The sequence below is a fragment of the Actinia tenebrosa genome, unplaced genomic scaffold (assembly GCF_029948245.1).
Source record: "Actinia tenebrosa isolate PJP-AT-01 unplaced genomic scaffold, QUT_ActTen_1.0 PGA_scaffold17__23_contigs__length_9995812, whole genome shotgun sequence".
Lineage (NCBI taxonomy): Eukaryota > Metazoa > Cnidaria > Anthozoa > Actiniaria > Actiniidae > Actinia > Actinia tenebrosa.
In genome coordinates this window covers 5,687,583-5,713,329 of record NW_028292577.1, presented here as the reverse complement: position 1 = coordinate 5,713,329, position 25,747 = coordinate 5,687,583, and the positions used below count along the sequence as shown (strand labels likewise).

The 25,747-nt window shown below is 43.3% G+C and overlaps 2 protein-coding genes across 3 annotated transcripts; both read left to right on the top strand.

The window, feature by feature from the left end:
- The first annotated feature begins 14,387 nt into the window (after positions 1 to 14,387).
- Positions 14,388 to 25,625, top strand: LOC116293876 (COP9 signalosome complex subunit 1). Of its 2 annotated transcripts, none has more exons than XR_016120050.1 (4): positions 14,388 to 14,702; positions 22,208 to 22,344; positions 23,289 to 23,704; positions 24,206 to 24,657. XR_016120050.1 is itself a non-coding variant. In XM_089031623.1 (4 exons), the coding sequence occupies exons 1-4, from the start codon at positions 23,458 to 23,460 to the stop codon at positions 24,745 to 24,747; spliced, it is 288 nt and encodes a 95-aa protein (XP_088887749.1). In that variant the 5' UTR covers positions 20,824 to 23,457; the 3' UTR covers positions 24,748 to 25,625. The 2 variants fall into 2 exon arrangements, 1 of the variants encoding a protein (XP_088887749.1); XM_089031623.1 differs by lacking the exon at positions 14,388 to 14,702 and adding an exon at positions 24,684 to 25,625 and having other exon boundaries at positions 20,824 to 23,493; positions 23,618 to 23,704; positions 24,206 to 24,306.
- LOC148910348 (uncharacterized) lies at positions 15,513 to 17,817 on the top strand. Its single transcript, XM_089031617.1, has one exon. The coding sequence runs from the start codon at positions 15,513 to 15,515 to the stop codon at positions 17,094 to 17,096; it is 1,584 nt and encodes a 527-aa protein (XP_088887743.1). The 3' UTR covers positions 17,097 to 17,817.
- Positions 25,626 to 25,747: the final 122 nt, after the last annotated feature.

The window sequence follows — 25,747 nt, the reverse complement described above, 5'->3', positions numbered from 1 at the left end:
AGGTTAGAGATCACTGCCACATCACGGGTAAATACAGAGGTGCGGCTCATTGGAAGTGCAATATAAACTTCAAAGTAGATCCAGAAATGGAAATACCCGTATTCTTTCACAATTTAAGGGGTTACGACAGTCACTTACTCTTACAAGGAACAGACGGCTCCGAAGTAAAGTGCATACCCAACAACAAAGAAAGGTACATGTCCGTAACTGTGGGCAAGCTGAAGTTCTTAGATTCGCAGCAGTTTATGGCGGACTCCTTAGCAAACTTGGTTAAATACAACATGGAGTTCCCCATTTCCAGCCAATACGGCGCGGAAAGGAAAGGAGTGTACCCATACGAATACATGGACTCCTGGGATCGCTTTGAAGAACCCCTACCACCCAAAGAGAGATTCTACAGCACCCTAAACGAGTCTGGTATAAAGGACGAGGAGTACCAGCATGCGTTAGATGTGTGGGGAAAGTACTCCTGTGAGAATATGGAAGAATACCACGACATCTACCTACGTTCAGACGTAGTGCTGCTCGCAGATGTTTTCCAAAGCTTTCGAAAGATGGGAATGGAATACTACGGGTTGGATCCAGCGAACTTCTACACGGCTCCTGGGCTTAGTTGGAGTGCGCTGCTAAAGAAGACAAACACGCAACTGGATCTCTTAACGGAATACGATATGTATCGCTTTATGGAAGACGGTATCCGCGGCGGCGTTTGCGGACCCAGCAGACGATACGCAAAAGCGAACAATCCCACGGTGGAGTACGACCCGGAGAAGCCAACCACATACATCTTCTACTTAGACGCAAACAACCTCTACGGTTGGGCAATGTCGCAGTACTTACCTGTACGCGACTTCGAATGGGACGACATAAAGCCCATAGAGTTTTACCTAAACGTAGGCAAAGAAGACGACAAAGGTTACGTGCTGGAGGTTGATTTGGAATACCCAGAGCACCTGCACGACGCGCACGATGAGTTCCCATTAGCACCAGAAGCAATAGAAATACCATTTGCGCAGCTGTCTCCGCTACAGCAGCAGATGTGCCCCAATTACAAGCCCTACAGGAAGCTAACGATGAACCTGATGGACAAAAAGAAGTACGTTGTGCATTACCGCAACCTGCAGTTTTACGTGCGCCATGGCATGCGCGTCAAGAGGATCCACCGCGTGCTGAAGTTCACACAGGAGCCATGGATGCAGCCCTACATCGACTTCAACACTCAGAAGCGCACAGCGGTAAAGAACGACTTTGAGAAGAATCTGTTCAAACTAATGAATAACTCCGTATTTGGTAAGACGATGGAGAACATCCGCAAGCGCGTAAGCATAAAGATAGCCAGCACCAGAGAGGAGGCAGAAGCATACGTGTCACAGCCTGGATTTGTCCGCTACGTAGAAATGCTGAACTTCTACGTAATTCACATGAAAAGGGCGAACCTCTTCCTGAACAAACCCGTATACACGGGGTTTACAGTGTTAGACCTATCAAAGTTGCTCATGTATGAGTTTTACTACGACAAGCTAAAACCGAAATACGGTGATAAGTGCCACCTTCTGTACACGGACACCGACTCTTTGATCCTCGAAGTGCAGACGGAAGACGTCTACCAGGACTGCCTTGAGGACCTCGATGAGTACGACACCAGCGCCTACCCTAAGGAACACTTCCTTTACTCCGCGAAGAACAAGAAGGTAATAGGGAAGATGAAGGACGAAATGTCCGGCAAGCCCATTGTGGAATACGTGGGCCTGAAACCCAAGATGTACAGCGTTCTCAAAATGGACGGCGTAGAAAAGAAAGCCAAAGGCGTGAAAAAATACGTGGTTAAGAAGGACATAACCCACGATTCCTACTTAAAGGTCCTGCATACGCGTAAGGAACAGCGACATAAAATGAACAGCCTGCGCAGCTACGGACATCAAGTACACAACGTTACGCAGGAGAAGGTGTCACTGTCAGCATTTGATGGTAAGAGATGGATGTGTGATGATGGTATTCATACGATAGCATTCGGACATCACACGATAAGCAGTTCTTCTTTGACGAACCCACGAGTGGGACCATCATGAAGATAATACAAGATGGGCTGGCCCTTCTTAGCTATCGCACTTCGGATCTGGTAAATTTCCAAAGACCAATTAGGATCCGTAGCTCTTTTGAATCCTCCTTCTAATTCACCCGGTTCATAGAGATATCGAACCGTGACATCGCCTAATCTCTTTTCCTGGGGGAAGACCGCCCTCAAACTTCTGACGTAGGACTTGTGTTCCACGTGTTTCTTTTTTATGGCATCCTTGGGTTTTATCCCCGTAGCCCTGGCCGCCTCGTTGTTCAAAGCCGCGACGACCTGGGGGAGCCTCTGAGTCCATTCCCTGTTGCGTTTGGAGGGATCTTCCAGCTCTTTCCAATACTGGTACCCAAAGAGACGCTCGGCCAGGGTCTTATTAAATCTTTCGACAATGCTCTGACCCCTGTGGTACTCTGCCTCGGCTCTCCTAATTTTAGTGCTGTGGTCTTTCAGGGTCTTAGTAACCACGCCCATGAACTCTGTCCCCGCATCCACTTGCAGCAGCTTAGGCCATTTCAAAACGCGCTTATAAATCCTACCTAGGGCTTCTGCGACTTCCTCAGAATCCTTGCTGGTTATGGGTTCGGCGTCCTTATATCTGCTTGCGATATCAACTACGGTCAAAGCGTACCTATAGGTCTTTCTTCTCACCTTGTCGTGCGGTAAGAAAAGCAAGTCCGCCTGATAAAAACTTCATTGGGGGCATTTACGGTGAAGCTGGGCCTAGGAATGTACTTGGGCACGGGAAGATAGACCTGCCAGAGGGTTTGTTTTTTTAACCAGTTCTTAGCCGTTTCTTCTGATACCCTGGCCGCGGTCGCGAGTTTCTTGATAGCTGACGCTCCTTTCCAATAGCCTTCAGGTCCGTAGTAAGTCCTCTTGAGTTTGTCCTCAGTTCGGCCCATTATATGAATAGAATCGCGCTTCGCTTGATTCAAGCGAAGGATAGGACAAGATTGATCTTTCGTCCGTTGAAATCCACCGTCTCTCCGTCGACTTTGATGGTGATGTTTATGCTTTCTACCAATTCGTTAGACAAGTCATAGCACAAAGGAATGGGTGCGTATTCTACCAGGTCAAATGGATTACCCTTAGGCGGAAACTTGGACATTAGATTGCTGGGTCCTTCATTAAAGTATGATCTTACTAGGCTGCAGTGAACTTCGTAGTTAGCGGGGACTTTCCATTTTACGTCAAGTTGACCATTGATCGTGGTACTAGTAAGACCCAGGAATTCTACCAACGGACTGCCCGTAAGATTAGCGCTCCCACTATTTTTCTTGAATGTCATTTCATGGGGCAATCCTGTGGTAAGAGTATATCCATGCTTTGCTAGCTCCTTAGCTAGTGTTATAGGGGTGTAATGGGAATCTGGTATTTTTGGTTTGTTGGCACCCACAACGACAAAGCCGCCAATCAAATTATAACAAGACTTGTACAAAAAGCAACTTATGAGTCGAACCTTATGGGCTTTGATGGGAGGATTCAAATAAGTGGTAAAGTTATTCTTGTCGCTTTCCAAAAAGACGATCATATATTACAGGGGACAAGTCCCCTTCGTTAAAAGGGGTAGGCAACAAAGTTACCTTCTAGACTAAGTACGCCAAAGCCGCGCCTCCCGCCAGCCCTGCGATTCCTACGAAGACCAACTCATTGTCTTTTTGTTTCTTAGGAGGCTGATAGTAATTCTTAAACTGAGGCTTTCTCATTCTAAAGTCGGGATGCGCCTGCGCATAGAGCTTAAAGGCGTAGTCTGTATTTTCGAAGTTCTTGTCTGCCTGCATCTTGTCTTGGTAGTTCTTATCCAACCAATCCCTGTAAGCTTGTCTTTTTTCATTCCAAGCTGCCACGTCTCGCTGATATTTCTCCAGCGCTAAGTCGTGTCTCTTCCTTTCGGCGGCTAAATCTCCGCTGCGATCACCTCTAACTAATCTATCCAAATAGTGACCGCCATAATTAGCTCCAGTGAATGCTAAAGCTGCAATAATTCCACCCGCGACCACGCTAGCCATTTATATCTTAGAAGGGATGTACTTTTCCTTCTGCAGATAGTCCTTTAGCATGATAGCCCCGCCCACGGCAGCGGTCATCTTAGCAAAATTAGCGAAGCTCTTGCTTGGGTCTTCAGTAAAGTCTTCTTTGAGCACTTTCTTACCTACCCAACCAATACCCGCAACGATGGAAGTAATAATAGCTGCTTCTTCAACAGTTTTCAATAACGCGGTCGACATTATATTACAGAGTGAGAAGGTTATTCCGCATGGGAATGACCTTGCTATTCCATTACGGGTATTTTGCTTTTCGTCACATGCACGGCCTCTAATTCTACCTTTGGCTTTGCTGCCTTCCATTGTAAGTAAAGGCTACCTGCTGCTATGATGACTCCTAATGCGCCAATGACGTATCCCGGATTGATGGAGAATTCCTCTTCTTTCTCTTCTACCTTTTCCTCCTTCTTTGCTTTGTTCTTTTTATTCATCTCCGCGAGCTTCTTTCCGGCAGCGACTCTGCCTGGAGATTTAGCCTTGGTAATCTTTTGCTCGGGTTCCTCCACCTTTGATTCAGATTCATTCATTTATACTAAGGACTTGAAGGACTTGACAGGTAACTTAAGGTAACCTGGGTAAGTACATAAGGACGACTTGACTAAGTACTTGAGGCGACCTGGGTAATTCCTGAGGACGACTTGACTAAGTACTTGAGGCGACTTGATCAGGTACCTCAGCAAGTGCTGCCTTAAACACCTTTTCGACTTCTCTGTCCTTCTTGAAGTCCTTCCAAGACGTCGTAAGTTCCTTCAAGTTGACATGCTGAGCTACGTGAAGTGCCGCAGAAGCGACTGCCATTAACTTACCGCACTTCAAAGACAACCACCCGCAGGTTATCTTAAGTTCTTGGGCGATGACATAGTCATCTCTTATGTCCTTCTGTAGTTGCTCCACGTCGTCTATGGGCAGCGCAAGTCCAAGTAATTTAGTCGCAAGTCGGATAGCGGAGTCTGCTACGGCGTCCGTGGTCTTACTTGCAAGGGCAGCCTCATACCTCTTATGGAATTTCTTGACTTCCTCTTCCGACAACTTATTAACCTGCTCATGGGTAGGTTCCTTGCCTATCATTTCTTTGCACTTCCCAGATGACACGAGGATGTTAAGTTGTTCCTTGAGGTTACTTTCATCTAGCTGCGTGGGGACTTCTATCAACTGCTCAATCTCCATATACATTAGGAATCAAAGATTCCAACCGTGTAGGGAAACCTCAAAGAGAAGATCATCTTGGAATGTTGGTGCGTCTTTAAATGCCGCATGTATACATGCAACTGTTCCTTGGATATCTCACCGCCGTAGTCGCTTAAGATGGTTTCCAGATCAGACTTGCTCGGAGTATAAAATACGACAAGTGAACCTATGTTTTCCCTGAAGGGCTTAGAGACGCTGGTAAGCTGCTGCGAGAGCAACCAAACGCTAATATTGTCGTGTCTGCCGCTGAAAGCGAGCTTCACTAATTCGGAGGTGCGTCTTTTTACGTCGTCCCCGCAGGCAATGTCATCCAGTATAAGGAGGGTTTGCGTATCTTTAGGGAATTGTTTGTGTCAGAACTTAAGGTGGCTGGATAACTCGTTAGGGTCTAAGATATCTACGAAGAAGTCGTCATCTTTCGCGCCCACGCCCGTCCAGGTGCAGTTATTCACGTAGGTGGGGCAGAGCAGCACGATATAGTCGAAACGGTATCTAAAGGGTCCTAATAGCTGCTCTACTACGAATTGGGTCTTTCCGCAGCCGGTGGGTCCTACTATCAGAGCGTTACAAGGCATGTGATCTGGGTTCATATATTTCAGGCAACAAGTTGCCTTCTAGAAGCAAATTTATTTGCTGGTATATATGGAGGGTGCCTACACACCAGTGGAAGCAGTCAAAGCAATGGTTAACGTCGTCAAAGAAAAGTCAGACCTGGAGAGGACGGTCGAAATGCAAAGGGAGGAGATAGACCGGCTGAATGAACGCGTAAAGGAGCTTTATAAGGAAATGTGTGGTCTAAAGCGCGCAGAACGGTTTGGCGCGCTGATAACGATGGCAACGTGGGCAAAGGAGTCAGTCGTGGACTTCATGCGCTACCCAATCTAATGTTAAGAGCTCCTAGAAACCCCCTCAGAATGTTAAATGGAGGTTAAGATATTGTTAAGCTGGGTCCAAGACTCCCCTAAGAAATGCCTCAGAATGTTGCGTAGGGGTTAAGACTTTGTTAAGGAAGGTCGGAAACTATTTCAAAAGATGCCTCAGAATGTTAAATGGAGGTTAAAATATTGTTAAGTATATATGGACTGCTTGAAATGTAAGAAGGTATTTAGTACCAAACAAAGACTGCAATACCACGTTTGGCATGGAGTTTGCACAAAGGAGCCAATCAGTAAGGTGTGTAGTAACTGTAACAGGGAGTTCAGTACCTTACAGAAACTACAGCAGCATGTTAAGAAGGGTGTTTGCCGTAGGACAACAGAATGTAGTTACTGTGATAAGGTTCTTAGTAGCCGCCAACGTTTACAAACGCATAAGAAAAAACATGAGAAGAGTTACCATTTCTTTGCAGAGAAGTACGATCTGGAAGGAGTGGATTGTTACCAGTGCGGCGATCTTATGAGTCGTTGTGAGCATAGAGATGATTACCTAAGGAATCGAATAGACTACTTTAGGAAGATAAGCAGGACGCTACCCCGCTTTGACGCGTTAGAAGGCGTCCCATGGACTAACAGGGAATATTGGAGGCAGCAGTGTGAGAGATGCGGGTGCGTAAGAGAGGAGGAGCACATATTCAACTGTCTCTTAACGAGAATTTAACCACACCTTAACATTCTGAGATGGTTTTCTGAGATAGTTTCCGGCCTTCCTTAACAAAGTCTTAACCATATCTTAACATTCTGAGGCATCTTTCGGGAGAGTTTGGTGGGTGGCTTAACAAAGTCTTAACCACCATTTAACATTCTGGGATGGACATACGATAGCATACGCAGCCGCCTTCCTAGTCTTTCAATATATGGACTGTATCAGCTGCGAGATACCCAACGACTGCATTTTGAGGCCTGAGGTCATAGAAGTCATTAAGGAGGTCGTCAAAGAGCGCGCCAAGCAAGTTAAAAAAAAAAGAGTCATCCTCGTCGCAGAGCGAAGGTATGACTGTCTCTACTGCCGCCACACCTACTTAGGCGACGACTTTACCGGCCATTGGTGCAGCGCAGACCCTAAGGCGCTACGGACCATTGCCGACGCGCTTAACTGCAGAGGGGAGATGGAGTGACTCTTCTTTCGATGTCAAACTCCCACCGCCCGTTCTGCTTACCATGCGAGCGCAGATGGGTGAATTCCTCGCCCTGTATGACGTACCTGACTCTATCAGGCGCCCACAGGGAATACTCTATGCCGTCACCGTCTTTGAGGACCAGCCGCAAGCGGTTGATATCCTCAAAGACAACGTAATTTTTTATTTCATACGCAATACCTTCTATTAGATCTCGCCAATGTATTTGCCTCACCATTATACCTATGGAATATCTTTAAATGCGTTTCCAGAGTCTGCGCGCTTTTAAAGCGTTTGCAGCACCACCTACATGGTAGACGCATTCCTTGTGCATACTCCGTGATGGCTCTGCAGATGTCGTCGTAATCGTTGCTGATCATTACTTTATAACCATTTCTTTCGTATTCGTGCAACAAGCGACGTTGGTCCTCAGATAATACCCCATTGCCTTTAGGGGTCTTCAGCTCTACGCAGAAACCACGGTATCGCACGTGTGCATTAAGAATTAACAAGTCGGGTTGACCGCGTTGATATCCTTTCTGCCAGCACTTTATACGTTTGCCGTCCGAATCCTGCAGTTCACCTAGACCAGGGGTCACGAGCATTTGGGGGTAAAACCTGCGGATGTAGTCCACTACCTTTTTATTCAGGTCGAATTCATTTTCGATCTTAAATACCAACTTGTTAGGACTGTTAAAACGCCGCTCTATTTCATACTTGCCTGTCTTCCTTAATGCTGGCAAGACCTCCTCGAATACCCAATCTTGGAACTCTACGGCCTTGGGTAGTTTGGAGCTAAATATCAGCTGATACAGACCAGGCTCAGAAATAAACACGGAATGTGGCTGTATAGTAAGGGAGCGGTGATTTGAAGCCCCTTGTAAATCAGCCCATCTTTCCTGGTATTTCTCTGAAACGTGTGCTCTAATAGCGTCCCTGGAACGTTCATAACCTAACGCAGCAGCCACTGCCTTCGCCTTAAAGTACAATTTGTCGCCTTGCACAATGCATTGCAGTTCGGTGTCGTTGTTTTCGAAGACCCGCAGCATGGTATATATACCATATTTTCTTCGAAAATATTCTAGAATGACTGAGGCAACGAAGTCATTAATATGCGACGCTTTTCAATTGGTTCCTTTCTACGCTCAGTTGCGCGTCAGACACGACGAAGACGTAGCAGTTTATCTTATCACCGTCGCCCGCACTGGTGTTCTTGGTGCGCTTAATCTCCAATGTTATGCCATCCTGCGTATTACTAGACGTAGACCCTGCCCATGTAGGTCATCGTCGTTGATGGTGCGCATGTCAATCCATAACGCGTACTTATCCTTAAAGAATTCCTCGGGGCTAATTTGGTCGCCAAACTTACGCATTGCCTCCCTGTACACGTCTGCGGGCTTTATTCCCTGGGAGTAGACCTTGTTGGGTACTCCGTTGACATTTACCCCCACGTTAGTAATGTTGGGGTTGTGAAAGGCTTCGGAGTTGCGCTTACCGGCCTCGTAGGGTTTGGCAAACACCAACATCAGCCCCGTGAGACTTCTTCGGGGGAGGTTAATACTTTGGTTAATAACCTCATCCGTCTTATCCAGGAAGCTGAACGTCTTATACATCACTACGTGGTCGTAAAGGAATGCCTTCCCTGCGCTGTATTCCATGCCGGCGCTACGGGCCAGCTCTTCGCTGTATACCGTTTCGTACTGTAGCTCTAAGTTGGTAACAGAATAGGGATCAACAGCCCCGCTAATTGCGCTGTCCATGCCTCCAATGACGTTCGTAGTGTCTGCTAAGGTTACTTCAAACTGTAGTTCACTTAACTGCCTGGGGTAGTACGCACCATGGTTCGTAATCACTTCGAAATCCAAAGGGATAACGTACTTGCTACCATAGGCGGTCTTTACCCTCGTCGCGTCTGCTACTGCGGTTGCTCCGCTGGAGTTCGCAGGCGCCGGGTTGGTATCGCTGCGAAGCTTACGAAGGATAACGCTTCCAATTCCCTGCTCTATCTTTTGTGCACGGTCGAAGGCTGTTAGCCACAGATCCTTATACGTGGTGTACAGATCGTACCTATTTAAGTCCAAGAGGGATTCCCCGGCGAACTTGATTCTCATCTTAGAGACGAGGTTCCTGCCCACGTTATTGACGGTATAGCGCTCGTCCTTGGTGCTGGGCTGCACCGTTAGGTCAAACCTTAAAGCCAAGGTGCCAGGAACTAAGACTAGGTTATCCGTTAGACGGGGCACGCCTACATACAGGGTTTCTCCTGGTTTTGCGCTGCTGGGGGTAAAGGTGACACGGTGAAAGGTGCGTTCTGCCTTTAGTCCGCCAACCTGCTTGGGTAATACGTTGGGGTTTAACTTTGAGCTTATCATATATAATGGAAGTAGAAGGAACGGATTTTGACCCCACCACCGAAGAAGGCCAAGTCGACATTAACGATGAAGAATTCGACGCATGGACCCAAGGCGCGGAAACCGACCCCCTAATGTACGACGCAGCTTTACATCACAAATATGGTGGCAAGTGGCAGGCCGCCAAGGCCGTCCTAAAACGCATGTGGCAATCAAGGAACCGCGGCAGGCCCGTCCCTGAGTACTTAGAACTTCAAAATATAGACGAAGCAACCACGCGGGAAACCGTAGAGTGGGCAACGCAAGAGCTAACGCAGCGCTATTCCCGCTTTGAGGCTGACGACGTAAGGCTCACAGAACGCGGAAACAAAGTCCTCATAAGCGTCCAAGACCTGAGATTTCCTTACAAAAACCGCTGGACGAAACCGCAACCCCTCTTTGATGAGAATGGTGACGTTAGGGGTGACGTCTCAAGATTAAAAGGCTTTCAACTAGCTACCCGAAGTGCGTTAGAAAGGTTGGCAGCCCTAAATGAAAGGGTTGCGTTAGAAAAACGCGTCGAGGAGCTGCAAGAAACGTTGGAAGAAAGGGAAGCAGAATACATGAAACAAAACCGACTGCTCCTTGATGCTCAAAAAAGAGAAATCGACGATAAAAACCAAAGAATGATAGAAATGAGAGAACAAAAAGAAAATGCCCTACGCGAAAGAGACCAAGCCCAAAAGGCCTTCGAGCTCGCCCTGCAAGACCTGGATATGAGCAAGGAAGAAGCTAAAAACTTGCATATCACCATAGCCGGCTCTTTGGAGGAACGGCGGCAGTTGGTTGCCGAAATCAACACTAAAGAAGAACAAATCCGGCAAAGAGATCAGGCTATTGAAGACCTGGAGGGGCAAATAGAGCGACAGCGAGAAATAGTTGCGGACCAGACTCGTCCCGAAGAGGAAAGGGAGGCTGCCCAAAGGGAATCAGAAACCCTTCAGGTACGCCTTGCGGAATTACAGGCGCAAAAGGAAAACCTGGAAAAGGAGTTGGGGCTTACCACCAAGGAAAAGATAAAAAAGCTCCTGGTGAAGTATGGTATTCCGCTGGCATTTGCGGTCGCTATTTCAAGCGTAGTAGGCGTGATCTTGTCCGCGCTTAAGGCTACAGGCGCGGGCGTAAAGAAATTAGGCAATGGGCTGACGGACTTGGGAAAAAAGATGGCAGCCGGTCTTCCTGGGCTGCTGGGTTCGGTTGTTTCCTTGGCACTTAGGGCCGGCGGCGAACTGTTGAAGTTCGTGGGCAACAACGTTTGGATCTTGGTTGTCGCTATTGGAGTGGTACTCCTGAAGAAGATGAAGGGTTAATCTTATCCTTGTGTATTACTGGGGGCTTATCGTCGTCGGGCATCCGGGGTGTTCTCGACTGGGGATAAGTAAAGATAGTATTCGCGCCGCCTTGATAATGCGGAACTAGCGGCAGCACGCTCATGGTGCTAATGGGCTTATGATTCCAAATAGCATCCGTCGAAGGGTTAACGGTCGGGGCGGCATTTATTCGTACGCGGCCGGCATCGCTGGGGCGAACTTGAAGCTTCGCATATTGACAATTAGCTATCATATGGAAAGTTACCGGCGTTATGTCTTCCGCTTGCGGAGGAACGGGCTCCGACGAAAAATGAGCTGGATACTTATTATTACTTTTTGCCCTGTATGGTGGCAATGGGTGGTTATTCTCATCAACGATCCTAAAGCCGGCATTGCATGAGTACCCCGCCGAAATACAAATAGTGCACATGATTAATCCCAGGCCTCCAACCTCCACCCACAATCCGGCGTCTTGCCACTTGTCGCCCACGTACTCCTTTTCCTCCAGGTAATGGAGAAACCAATCTTCCTTCGCGTGTGGGTTCATATATTTCAGCAAATAAATTTGCTTCTAAAGGCTACGCACCGTAAGAGTGCTAATGGTAGCGTGATTATAAGGTCGATCTCTTTGGTCATGTATGCTATTTATCGTTACTACGCCCGTGTCGTCTACTCTCATTTGCAGCTTTACCTTCCCATGGCAATCAGCAACCACGTGGAAAGTCCAAACCGAGATGTTTTCGGCGCTGCCGGGGTTGGGCTGCATAGGCTGCAGTATGCCATTCTCATCCAGGAACCTAAAGCCCACGTTGGCGTAACTACTCGTGCCAATGCAAATGCTGCATATTATCAGCTTCTTTCCTGAGTAGTTCAGGTCTATAGACATCCCAGTGACATCAACCCAAGATGCCTGGGTGTATTTTTTCTCGCCTGTGTAAGTCGTATAGACACAATCTACTCCAGCTACGTAGGGGTTGTTCATCGCCATATATAATAACTCAGACCAACGCCTGCGGCGGCTAAGCCGGCCTTTAGCAGGTTATGGTCATATTCCTCGGTAACCTTCTTTACTGGTTTCTTTGGTGGCTTTTCTACATGCGCCTTCTTTGATGGTTTTTCTACATGTTCCTTTTTTGGTTTCTCTACGAAGTGAGGAATGCCCTTGGTCACGTCAGAGTTTACGTCATTCACCCCAAACTTCATATCCTTAGTAGCTCGCTGAAGTTTGTTGTTATAACCCACAACGGAATTAGCGTTGATAACCAAATTACTTGGCATTAACCAACAACCAGGCGACAAAGCGTAATCCAGTCTAACCTTTGATTGCTGCACCGCTAATTGATATCTCTGCACCGATTTAGATATATCATTTTCTATTATTGCGGACTCAAATAAAGTTAGGAATTCTTGTTGCGTTTCCTGTGAAGCACTTTGGGATCCAACAATGGGGCTGCGGGTATTTACCTGCGCTCCTAAGATGCAGTACACGAATGCCTCTATGCTGCGGTTAATTCGAGCTAGGTTTCTTAGGCCTTTTCCTTTTAATAATACAAATGGTTCCCATGGACTGGGGTAAATCGTCTTAATCTTCTCAATAAGATTAAGGTTCCACCTACTACCACCTAAATCTGCAAACTCTAACTTACCTGGGTATTTTTGATAATACATGTCTGCGGGGTATGTTCCAGTCGGATGGTAAAGATAAATGATACCCAAGCCATGCGTGGCGCCCTCCCGATAACGAAAGTCTCTTTGCTGCGGCTTAAACTCATTCATTAGCCTTTCTAGGGCAGCGGAATCGTAATGGTTATTCATTCTATCAAAAAGCTTCTCCCCCGGTAATGGTACGTTAAGCTCCTTTAATGGGCGGCGCATAGTAAAAGCCACATGGAACCTTAGAAAAGCAGTGTTAAACATATCCACGGCAACCCCACAGCCCTTCGTAGCCGCCCAAACTGCAAAGTTTAACTGCTGCGTCCAATATTTAAAGTTAGGTCCCTTTAACCATTCTCTGGCTTCTTTTCCTGAAGTGTGCGTAAGGTTAAAACCCTTAAAGATATTCCTTACTACTACGTCAAACGTTTGCTTACCCACTGGAATCTTCAAATGTGTTACTATTTTATCAAAGTCGTTTACACCACCTTCAGCATCGTAAAATGGGTAATCCTGGTTGGTTATTAATAGATTCTTTGGAAAATTAGGTTGCCTTTCTTTATACTCGGGTGCCTTCTTTGTCACATAATGTGGTACCTCCTTTGGACTCAAGTCCGCATTGCTGTACATCCTAGAGCCGTTGAAGTAAATCCCATCGGGTCTTCTTTCGAACTTACTAGGGTCTGCATGTGGAAACATCTTCCTAAAGGCCCTCCAGTTCGCATAATCCCTGTTGTCATGATGTGGCTGCTCCTCAACATCATTCCCAAAAGCGTCGTACATTAGTATATATAATGGATGTTATACCATCAGCACCTCAGTTGTGCCCAGATGTTCCCTATACTACACCCAACGAATTAAACGCGGAGAATTTCAGGCTTAATAAAGCGAACTTAATCCTGGCTTACTTGGAAGGGCAGACAAAACACTACGAAAAAGTCCGAAAAAAGTACGTCAGAGCCCATACATTATACGCTACATAAGATTGCGATAACTTCAGGGTCCATATCTGTTGTGTTAACGGGCTCCGGCGTTGCTACTTCGCTTACTGAACGGGGTTCCTTTGGCCGGCGTTGGGGCAGCCTGTGGTATTATTTCTGCTGTTGCTACGGGCATTATGAAACAGTTGTCAAGCAAAATATCCAAGCATGACACGACAATAGCTCTGTCAAGGGCTAAAGTAAATACAATTACCGATCTTGTCTCAAAGGCTTTGCGTGACAGAAAGATAGACGACGTAGAATTCTCGCTTATCTTAGCCGAAGAGGAAAAGTACGAGAAATTAAAGACGGACATAAGGAATAAAAAAACAGTCGTAAAAGATCTTTCCGAGGAATCTCGCAAAAAGATCTACCAGGAGGCAAAAGAAGAGCTTCAAAGAAAGCTTGCTCAGTAAACATCTGCTTTGAAAAAAGCAAAACAGGATTCTATTTACATATTGAACGCCGGATGTCTGGGTCATATGCAAATTAGTTTCTCGCCGAGGTTGTTTACATTTCCAACTTACTTCGGCTTTTTATATTTGGTTCGGCTTTTTATATTTGGTTCGGGTTTTGGTCGTGTGCTCGGGTTTTGATCGTGTGCTCGGAAAACGCTGGTTGTTATGAGGAAAAGAAATGTTGGCGTTGCTACGTGATGTCAACCCTATTTATACAACATGACAACATCAATCCTATTTAATGTCGCAACGTAACCACGTCTTTCATTATGAGCAACGACTTTGAATACGACGACGCCGAGCTTCCGACTCCAAAAACGTCAGAAAATACGGACGTATTCGTCCAAGAATATCTGAAAGAACCAAAGCTAGACCAACACAAGCTTCGTCAACTTTGGGTAAAGTACAATAAAGAAAAAGATGATGCTAAGAAAAGACTACATGCAGCCCAACAGAAAATAAAGTATTGGCTGGGGAAAGCCAAGACCGAAGAACACATCATCCACTCTGCCCTTCTCATAGTATCTTCAGAAACCTCGGGAATAGAGTCGCCGGTAATTTCAGACAAAAGATAGGGAATACCTTTGTAATATTTCCCTAGCTTTAATTTTTTCAATGTCTTCCTTAGGCTTTGCGGGGTTGGTTCTGCTAACTTAAGCGCTTCCATTACTTCGTTGTCTAAATATGCCGGTCGAAGACCTTGGATGTGACTCATCCAGTCCCTAAAGTTTTTTATTCTCTTGTATGGGGTCTTCTTACGACCTCCATTGGCGTAATACTGCTCTCTGGTAGCATTTGGTACGGCATTACGAATATTCTTACCACACTCGTAACACTGTGCCGACGTGTCATCTTCATTTGCATTTTTTTTACCACAACAAATATACTTATTTGGCTTAGTAGGTACAAACTTGGGTTTCAAGCACTTTACACAGAAATCATAAGCAAACTCTTTACAATCTTCACACTCCATATATAGACTAACATATTTAACTACATAAACACGGGATGCGGGTAATCGCGGCACGAATCGAGGAACTCACTTTAGACGGGTAATCCTCCGGTGGTCGTTGCGCTGGAACCCCCATCCCCTATACTACTGTGTTGTGGTTTATTGAATGCACCAAAACGCTAATGAAAGTTTGAAAACGTTAATGAACCCACGCAAACATATTCATGAATGTCAAATTCAATGCTAAATTTCTTAATGAAAGTTCCATCACACTATTCTCGGTTTTCACCCACGTGACTTGGTGCATGACAACGGTTGCTAACCGCCATATTGGTGCACAACATAGTGTAAACAAAAGAGATTCATCACAATCGAGCGACTAAAAGTCAATATTTTCAGCACATTTTCTATAATGGTTCTTTGTTTAATGGTAAATTGTCATACCAGGAGTGTTCGTGATAAGGGAATTTCCCTCTTTCGTGTTCCATCGGTTAGAAAAAGTCAAGGAGAGGAGGCAGAAGAGCTGTCGATTGAACGACGTAGAAAGTGGTTGGCCGCCATTAGTAGGGTTGGGTTATCCGAAGAAATCATCAACAGTGGGAGAATTTGCAGCCGTCACTTCGTTTCTGGAAAACCTGCTGCCAATTGGGATAAGTTTAACGTCGATTGGGTGCCTACATTAAATTTGGGACACAACAAAACAGTAGTAAGTGAGAAAAACTCTGATCTTCAAGCCGCGCGAAGTGAACGTGCAAAAGTGAGAAGGAAGAGACAACAGGAAAGAGCATTGTTCGAGTCAGCTGCAAAGGTAGCGAAACTGGATGAAGAAGGCGCTACAATCGACAATATTTCTTTTGACTCTCCTTCTTTAACTGAGGAAATCAGCCAGATCGCAAATGACCTTCAATCAGCGAGTGATAAATCAAAGTTGCACTGCCAAGATGGCGATTTATTGGACGGGATTACTTCGAAGCTGGAGGAACTTTGTAAGATCACTGACTCTAGCACACAAACAAACGAAGTTAATCCAGAAATGACCGAGTCAAGCACACAAACTGAGGAGTTAGATTATATGTTTTCTCAGCCAAAGAAAGCCCCTTTCGATCGCGAAGATATGCTGGAAGATGGGAAGGTACTATTTTACACTGGATTGCCTTCAGCTACTATTTTACAAGCTGTATATGAACATGTAGCCCCTCATGTGGCAAGAAAGTCGTTGAGCTTAACGAAGTTCCAGGAACTTGTCATGGTCTTGATGAAACTCCGACTTAATGTGCCATACTTGGATCTTGCATACCGTTTTGAAGTGTCTGCACCAACTGTCTCCAGGATATTTTTTACCTGGATAACAATCATGGACATACGACTCTCTCAACTAATATATTGGCCTGAGCGGGATGAACTATGGAGAACAATGCCTCAATGCTTCGAGTTTTCGTTTGGAAAGAAGACAACAGTGATTATTGATTGTTTTGAGGTCTTCATAGAAAGGCCTACCAACCTGCTGGCAAGAGCCCAGACCTTCAGCTCCTACAAACACCACAACACTGTAAAGGTATTAATTGGAATCACTCCACAAGGCACCATTTCCTTTGTATCAAAGGCCTGGGGTGGCAGAACATCTGATAAGTTCCTCACTGAAAACTGTGGTATTTTAAATAAACTTGTGCCCGGTGATCTAGTAATGGCCGACAGGGGATTTACAGTTCATGAAAGTGTGGCATTCAAGAGAGCAGAGCTTGTTATACCAGCGTTTACTAAGGGGAAGAGCCAGCTGGACCCCATCGATGTTGAGAACACCCGAGGAATTGCAAATGTCAGAATTCATGTGGAGAGGGTAATCGGTTTGCTGAGGTGCAAGTACACAATTCTGAAAGGGACACTGAGCACTGACTTTCTCATGAGCAATAAGGAACAGGTACCAGTCATTGATATCATTTTAAGGGTGTGTTCTGGTCTTGTTAACCTTTGTCCACCAATCATTCCATTTGACTAGATTATAAACATACTAATTATTACCAAAATTTAAGAATTTGAATTTATTTATAAAGATAAAAATGAAATACCAGGATATTCTTGTATTCAAAATGTCATAATGTATTGGTGACACAAGAAATATTTTTCTGCTTTGTTCCTGTCAGAGTAGCTATTTTATTTTTGGACATTGCTGATGAAAACTAGTGTATCTTAATTGTTTATTATTAATTCTCAAATTTACTACTATTTTGTTGCATTTAAAGCACAATAGAATATAGTGGTCTTTTGTATCACCTATTTCAAAAAAACAGTTGTCACTGCCAAAGGCAATAGTCGATTCGAAGGTGTAATATATGAAAATAAACGCAAATAATCAAAGCCTTTAAAGTTCTTTCAGGCTACAAACAACACTGGATATCTCAAAACTCATTAAAAAAAAACAAAAAAAAAACCAAGTGATTCCAGAAATTGTTGGAACTATGAATAACCTATCACCTTTCTCCTTTAGCGATGACAACCTTTCTTAAATGAAATAGGTGTATAGATATGTTTTTGTGTAATGAATATTCTAGTGGATCGAAACCAACTGTTATTTGCTAAATAGCTACTATGATTATTAACAACTTTGTATTTCTTTCATGGTATTAATGCATTTGCTCTTCTAAAACAACATTACTGTTTCAAATAAAGAGTAGATGATGGCTAGTGAACACTAGCGTGTTCTAAACACATATTCTAAACTGATGGAAACATTGTAATTTTACCAATTTCCAAACACTGAGCCAGATGTGGGCGCATTTTGGGTATGTCAAATGTAAAGTCTCGTGGGCTGAAACCATAAACCAGACACGTAGCAAATGCTATGGCAAAGATTCCACAGTCACTCCCATTCAGTTGTTGCTGGACTGTTACATTTTCTATGCCTACATAGCTGTCTGCCATTAAACTCTCTACCTGTTCTTCAACCTCTTTGGCAATGATATCATGGTAGAGACTATCATAAAGGTTGACCATGCCTGGTCTACATCCAATAGAGCTTATACAGACCCAGTGCATATGTCCTGTATGTAATATTTGAACAAATTCTGAAGTGACAACATCAAAGTTCCTAATGGGGCCAAGGGTTGTTTTTTGAAAGCTCTCTATCAGAGGATTGACTTTCTGTAGATGTACTTGTGCTTTCTGAATTATTGTACAGTCCAGCCATCCAGTAGGTGAATTAATGATGTCAAAATGACTGTCATTGAGGCTACCAAGGGAAGCCCTCTTGTCTAAAACCCCTTTAGTCACTTGTGTTATTTTGACATCCGATTCATCATCACTGGAATCAATAATTGATGAATAACTAGTAGATACAGCACTAGCATTATTACCAATGATTGTACTTTCCTTTTTGTCCAATTTAGCTGCTTGCATTTGTGGAATACTGTTTTCACATTTTAATTGGCTTGTTGATGCAGCACTAACAGTGTTGGCTTTTGAAGAAGAAGAACAAGTGGTAGGACCAATAGAACTAGATGCAGTTACTTTGGCTGCTTGAGACACCTTGCAATTGCTGCACACCCACGTAGTTTGACTATTGCTAGGCATTCTTTTATAGTCCAGACACTGGAGATGGAAAAACTTTCCATTTTGGCAATTTTCACTGTGACATTTGAGAAGCCTTTCATTCATCATTGGTGATGAGCCACATACACAAATACTGTCCAGTTTCAAAGCTTGATCATTATGTGTGCACTTAGTAGAACTTGGCTTTGATGCTTTTCTTGGCTTTTTGCATTGAAATTCTGCTAGCAAGCGGCAGTTAGGACAGTACCAAACATCAGGGACTGAATCTGATAAATGCAAACATGTCTGGTGAAATTCCTTTATTAGGCACTTTGGGTTACTGCAGTGAATAGTTCTTCCTTGAGAAGGCATTCCACAGTAACAAATACCAGAGGACTTGTTTGCTGGTTTTATTTCAGGTAAGTGCTGTTTTCTTGTATACCATCGAGCAAGAATCTCAGGTAGTATGCATGTCTGCCATACTTTTGTAACTTTGGGAACGATAGCTTCCCAGTGACTTGTTTCTGGGAGAATTCTTTCAATGAAGACTTGAGGTTTGTTTTCGCTGAATGCACACACGACAAAGTCACAAAATTGGCGACCAGTTATAGACAATTGTTGCTGCACTTGGTAATAATACTGGTGCTTTCTCTTTAGTCGAAATATTCCATTCACTTTCTCTAGGCAAGAACTTTTCTTAAGCACATAACTTTCAAAGTCCCAGTTTTCAATAATGTAAGGGCACTTTACTTCTCCACACCCATCACCACAACAGGAGCAGGAACAGAGGAAATCAGGTGTTGCATGCATCCAGGGATGTTGCTTATCAATGAAAACTCCACACTTTATCAGTACAAAATCTTTGTGGTTTGCAGACATGAGATGGTTGTAAGTCTCTATGGCTTTGCCTTCATTTTTGATTCCATGATTGATTGCTTTAGATTGCACACTAAACAACTGTGGATAGCAAATGTTTTTAATAAGTGAGATAGATGGTTGGTCAGGATTTGTATTGGCAACAGAATAACTCATTGAAGCCCCAACACGACCAGCTCTATGTTTAAAAAACGCAGTTCCTTTTGATTGATCCCTTGTTTCCTGTTCTATTAATTCTATCTCGGAATCAGAAAGAGATAGTTCGACTTTGCAGCACTTTTGTAACAGCTCTGGGTAGTTCAGCTTCAGATTCTCATGATTGTAAAGGGATGGTATCGTTAGAACACGCCGACTTTTTAGTACAAATTGATCAGCATAAGGAGCCACTAGAGAAAGAATGACAGGCTTTTTTTGGCTCTCATTTAGTTTTGCAAAGAAGGTTTTCATATCCGTTTCTGTAGGGGTGACATTTGGGACGGACTTCGTTTTCCCTACCGGAGTGCTAGTCGAAGGTTGTACACCATCAATTTTAACGTCTAATTCATCTTTCAACTTTCGAGCTGATTTAAAATTGATGTCTTCAACTTGAGCGTACGGTACTTCGTTTACGTAAGTTGGGAGTAGCCACGTACATTTCACTTCTGTGCAGGCCAACTTTCCATGTATACGATTCCACGCCTCAATATAAAACAGTACGCTCCCTACATGAGAGCAGCACTCTGCTAGACCTGCTTTGCAACCAAGGCAGTGGGCAGATATTATCGTTCCTTCTCCATTAGCGATAATCCAAATTGGTATTGGCGGTTCATTCATTCGCTGCGAATGACGAACTTTTCCTAACACCACGAACTTATTTCCAATGGCTTTTCCTTGAACGCTCGTTATGAAGCCCGATACCATTTGATTGTAACTCTCTAGACTCTTGAAAGCCTTGAACTGCCTTAAAGTATAGAAGCTGGTTTCCAGCACAAGATAAGAGAGAAGATCGGTGGCTTCGATCGGTGGCAGACATTCTGCATCTAACTTCTCGCCTTGTAAACACGCGGGGTCGACTCCAATACCTTCGATTTTTTTTAAATATCTCGTTCGAATGTGATTTTCAAGCTTTTTGGCGTATTCAGATAAGACAATTGAAGAGGTATCTTCAATTCTTTTCTGTTCTTGGGTTTCGTTTTTTGAAATATCGACGAGTAAATCCTCGGACATCGCATAATTCGAATCAAAACATAAGCGCACGTGTGTGATTTGACATATGCTAATGAGCTTCCTGTGCACCAATATGGCGGACACTAAGTTTTAATCCGCTCGTGACGTCACGTGAAAACCGAGAATTGAGACTCCGTTCGCCTTATTGTATGCCTGTTCGCTCTAATGACAATGCTTCTTCGCTTCAATGAATATTCCTTTGCGGTTAATGAACAGCGGAAGGTGAGTAGTATTACTCTTACATCGGGCCTCTTGTGGTAAAGAGAGACTGGTGTTTGTAATGGCGTGCACTCGATCGATAAAACAGTTGATATTTTGGTTTGTTTAGCGGTCAATATATTGATACCTCAATCAAATGAAGGAAACAAGCGGGAAACCAAAATCTGCAATGATTTTAGGCTTCGTTGAGTCCATCGATTTCATGATGATGTCCGGAAAATTAACTAGAGGCAACCTTCGTTCGATTTTTAATTTATAAGCATTAAAATCAGCTCAAGTCTTAAGAATTTGGTGTTTTTAATAGTTTTTAGTGATCTTCAAGGGACTCGTACGCCTTTTTTATATGCGTTGGTCCATGGACCGGGGGTCCGCGTTTTATCCTCACCCGACGAGCTCTCTCTAAGCTAGGGAAAAAATTATTGACTATTATCTTAAAAGTGAAAAACCGGCGAAAATTGGTTATGAACATGATATATGGCTAAAAACGGTTTCTAGCATTATCGATAACTTCGTGAAGATCTGGAAAGTAGAACCAAGTCATGGTTACAAACCCGAGCATGTGTGGCAAGGAAATGTAGAAGCTCCTGTTTGAAAATCAAATTTGTTTGCTGCATAAAATAAGCCAACCAAGTTCCGAAGATCAGCGGAAAGTTTAGAATTCATAACGAACTTTGTTTGGAAGTTCCAAAGTTGGTCGCCAACTTGGCAATTTCCGAATTGAGTTCGGAACCCGATCGTGTAACGTAATAGGAAACCGAGTGTAAAGTGGACTATGATATACATAGAATGCTTGTTTTGTGGCAAATAAGTCTGTTCGTCAAGAGCTTCGTAATCACTCATTTTTGGAAGCATTTTCTTTATCTTCTTCCATCATTTCCGGCTCTGAACTTTAAAAACTTCAAAATAACTTTGCTTTTCTTAACTTAGACTTACCTATGTTACCGGATGGGTAATCTGCATGTAGTTATATATTTAAGTGAGAAAATCGAGGAAAACTCGAGACTACAACAACTCTTGACAATCTTCCACGACACTACAGGGAAACTGTGGGCATCCAGAGATAGGAGTCTCGTCTGAATAGATGCGGCACATCTTGATCACGTGATAACACACATGCTGTGATTAACTCGTGGATACCCGAAGAGAGTAAAATAACATGCTAATATTGAGTACGCGCGTGGTTGACGACGATTTGACGAACTGGGAGAATTGAAATGCTTCTGACTTCAAAGCTTGTGGTCATTGTATATCTTAACCCGGGTGGATTTTTATGTTTTTAAGGCGGAGATTGTTACGTTTTTCTTTGTCGATGCTGGGTGCCCGTTGAAGAAGTCCCTGAAGACAATAAAGACGACGAAACCGATGATGAACCGGTCGAACAGGAAGAAGACTTCCAGTGTGTTGTGTATTTCTGGCAGGTGAGACTCAGCAAGGGTTTGGACTTGCAAAACTACCCAGCTGATCTGAAAGAAAAAGAAATCGAGAAAATTTGTATAACTGAGGTTTCACTTTTCTTCTTGAAATCAAGGATCATTCCAGGCCACCAAATGAAAAAAATAACGTTGCTAATATACGTGCTTGATAACAGTGACACAGTGATCATGAGATTTATCTTTTTATTCCAATGGCGGGCATGTTTTTATTCATCCCCATTTTTTGTACTAGATAATTCTTCCGGCCCGATTTACGTAGAAAAATCAGCGAAGAACAATGAAATATACAAGTCTTATCATACAGACTTGAATGTATGTTGCCTGCGTACAGACCGGATTTAACTGTACGACTTTTTATAGGATATCCGCCTATTTCACAGTGTAAGTAAATACAGCATAAACGCTACGCTATGAGGAGTATAGGGAACCCAATTTCTCAAGTAGGGTGCAAGTGGGTCGATTCAAAGTAGACTTTCGCAAAGTCCACCACCCGCTTTGTTTTTTCCGCTCGAATGTAAAAAACACCGGGAAACAAGAGAGGTCGACTTGGGGCAAGTCTGGATTCAAAGGGGAGTATCTACGAGTTTGTCAGTGTGGAAGTTTCAGTTAAAGAGTTTTGACGTATGCGTTTAAATCCCCACGAAAACTGCTAAAATAAAGCGATTTAACCTCCACCCTTAAAAGATTAAAAATTTGGAAACAGATCCTTTCATGAAGAAAAGTAATGAAGATCTTCATTTAAACTTCTTGTCGTTTTTGACTCAGAAGTCGTTAAACCGTTACATTCAAAATACTCCCGAAGGTAATTTAATAATTCAAAGCTGCAAGCTTCCTTGTCTGCATAAAAATGTTTTGTTACCTAGTCACCTGTATATAAAATAATTATTATTGTTATTATTATATTTATTCAACTCAACTACACTACGAAGTCATGGGATTCCTGTGTCTTAGTTACCAGTCCTACACCGTCTACAAAGTTCGTAGTAGTCTGGGTCAAGTAAGATTGAACCAAGTCAAAACGAAAAAACTTTACAGGAAAAAAATACGATTTTTCTTTCCAAAAAATGCAATATTAACCTGAATTTGTACTCTGCTACAATGCCATTACCGTCCAGAGGTTCAAGACATAATGAGGTAACTAAATTGTTAAGGATTTTTGCCATTTTTTTGTTAAAATTTACTCCACTTCGCGAGATTGTGAATCAACTTTCTTTCAAAATGTCTGCAGATGATTTTTGTTTTGTTTTGTTTTTACCAGGTTATAGAACCAATGCAGGTTGATATTGCTCCTGAAGTCGATCAACAAGCTGCAGAAGATAATTTTATAATTGAAGCGGCTACAATTGTAAGTATTACAACAAAGAATAAATCACAACACTACTGTACATATATAAACTTACCATTTTTATTTCAAGTATTGTAAGCTTAATAGGGTTTTATTTCAATCATATCCATGTTTCAAGAGATTTTTTTTGATGGTGTAGTTCTTCTCTTCGAGAGAAGGCAATCAACTACATAATCCTCAGACCCTCCCCACCCCTTGGAAATTCTAATCCCCCTCCATGGGTGAGGCATGGATATATTCTGGTACTACACAATATACCTTCCTCAGACCCTCCCCACCCCTTGGAAATTCCAATCCCTCTCCATGGGTGAGGTATGGATATTTTCTGGTACTACAAAATATACCCTCTTCAGACCCTCCCCACCCCTTGGAAATTCCAATCCCCCTCCATGGGTGAGGTATGGATATTTTCTGGTACTACACAATATACCCTCCTCAGACCCTCCCCATCCCTTTGATATTCGAATTCAATGACAGAGATATTCTTTTCTATTTTTTTAGGATCTTGATGTATTTGCATCCAACTACATGGGTCTTACAAAGCTAAGCCGACTTATGTTTGTGGCTAAGCATTGCCCGGCACTTGAAATAGATGCTCTTAGGTATATTAATTACAAATGGTATTAATCTACAGTGACCAGTTTGTACCAAGGGTGGATAGCTCTGTCCAGTGGATAAATCTTATCCAGTGGATAAATAATTTCTTTGATAACAGCATTGACTTATCCACTGGAAAAGGATTTATCCGTTAGATACACGTAGCACTATATCTACTTTTCGTGCAACTGGGCCCAGGACAAGGTCATGCAAATACCACAATGGGATTTAAAAGCATTGATTCTTGCAGAGGAAAAAACAAGAGAAGCAGTAAAAACAAAACCCTTTAGAGACACAGGAGAGAACTAACAACTACTCGTACATTATGAAGTAAAATAGAAGCAGAAATCATATAATCCTTTGTCCTTTTGTCTGATTGCAGGATGGCTCTAATTCTAAACTATGTTAAACACACTTTCGTGCCCCGTCCACACTATGCCGGATAAATTCTAATCCGCAACTTTCACACCGAAACTGGAAAAAAAGTTTTCCGTCCACACATGAAAACGGATAAAAAGTTTCGCGTCCACACTAGTCCGATCAGAGGCGGCAAAAACGCTTCATTGCACATCTGAGCATGCGCATCGAAGCTGAAATCGAGCCCGCAGTGAATTTTTGTGGTTAGTCCGTCGATAGACGGCTAACCACTATGCTATCGCGTAGCGTGAACCACTTCCCCTCCCCTGGTAGGGCGAATCATTTTTCGCAATTTATGCAGTAAGTTTTTAATTTACTGAATTTATCAGTTCATTTAACTGTTAGAGCTTTCATTATACATCTCTAAACAGTGGAATAACAGTTTTCATGGCCAATCTTAACAGCGAAATTGCAAAAAAAAAAAAAAAGACGGATGACCAATTTGTGTCGCGCTTTTGTGGGCCACTAGACCTTCCCCCTGGGGTTAATTGTTGCAATCGTGCCACAAATCATGCTTCCTTCCGATAAAATGGTGTATGCCATTTTCACTCGTGGATTACATCATCATATAAACCATAATAATTTCTTTTCCTCGTGGCTCGAGTTGCTACAACAAATTTTCTGACGTCTTAATCAAGTCAGGGCCAAAGTAAGAGCGCACGACAATCTCGACAAGATAGTCTCATACAAAACAAACTCATTACTAATATACTGAAAACTATTAAAATATATATATATATTGAAAACGATATTGAAAACTATATTGAGCGTCCTAATTGGAGGATAAGTGAGGCCGTACTTTACAGGATATATTCAGCCCTTCAGGGAATTTAAGATAAACCAACCAACAACAACAACAAAAAAAACACGCATTGTCGGTTGTGAATTAAATCAGACCTTGAATCTCTTCCGATGAATTTTAAGATAATTCAGTCTTTTGCTCATGGGATTTTCAAATTCATTCTTAGAACAATCGACAAACCATATCTTTGAGCAATAATCTAATATGAGTTTATTGTGATCGATAAC

What these genes read in the sequence shown, in the direction of transcription:
- LOC148910348 (XM_089031617.1), top strand. Translation starts at nt 15,513, where the DNA reads ATGGTTCTTTGTTTAATGGTAAATTGTCATACCAGGAGTGTTCGTGAT.
- LOC116293876 (XM_089031623.1), top strand. Translation starts at nt 23,458, where the DNA reads ATGCCATTACCGTCCAGAGGTTCAAGACATAATGAG. An exon ending in GAGGTTCAAGACATAATGAG is followed by an intron (nt 23,494 to 23,617) that starts GTAACTAAATTG and finishes TGTTTTTACCAG; the next exon opens with GTTATAGAACCAATGCAGGT. An exon ending in TAATTGAAGCGGCTACAATT is followed by an intron (nt 23,705 to 24,205) that starts GTAAGTATTACA and finishes CTATTTTTTTAG; the next exon opens with GATCTTGATGTATTTGCATC.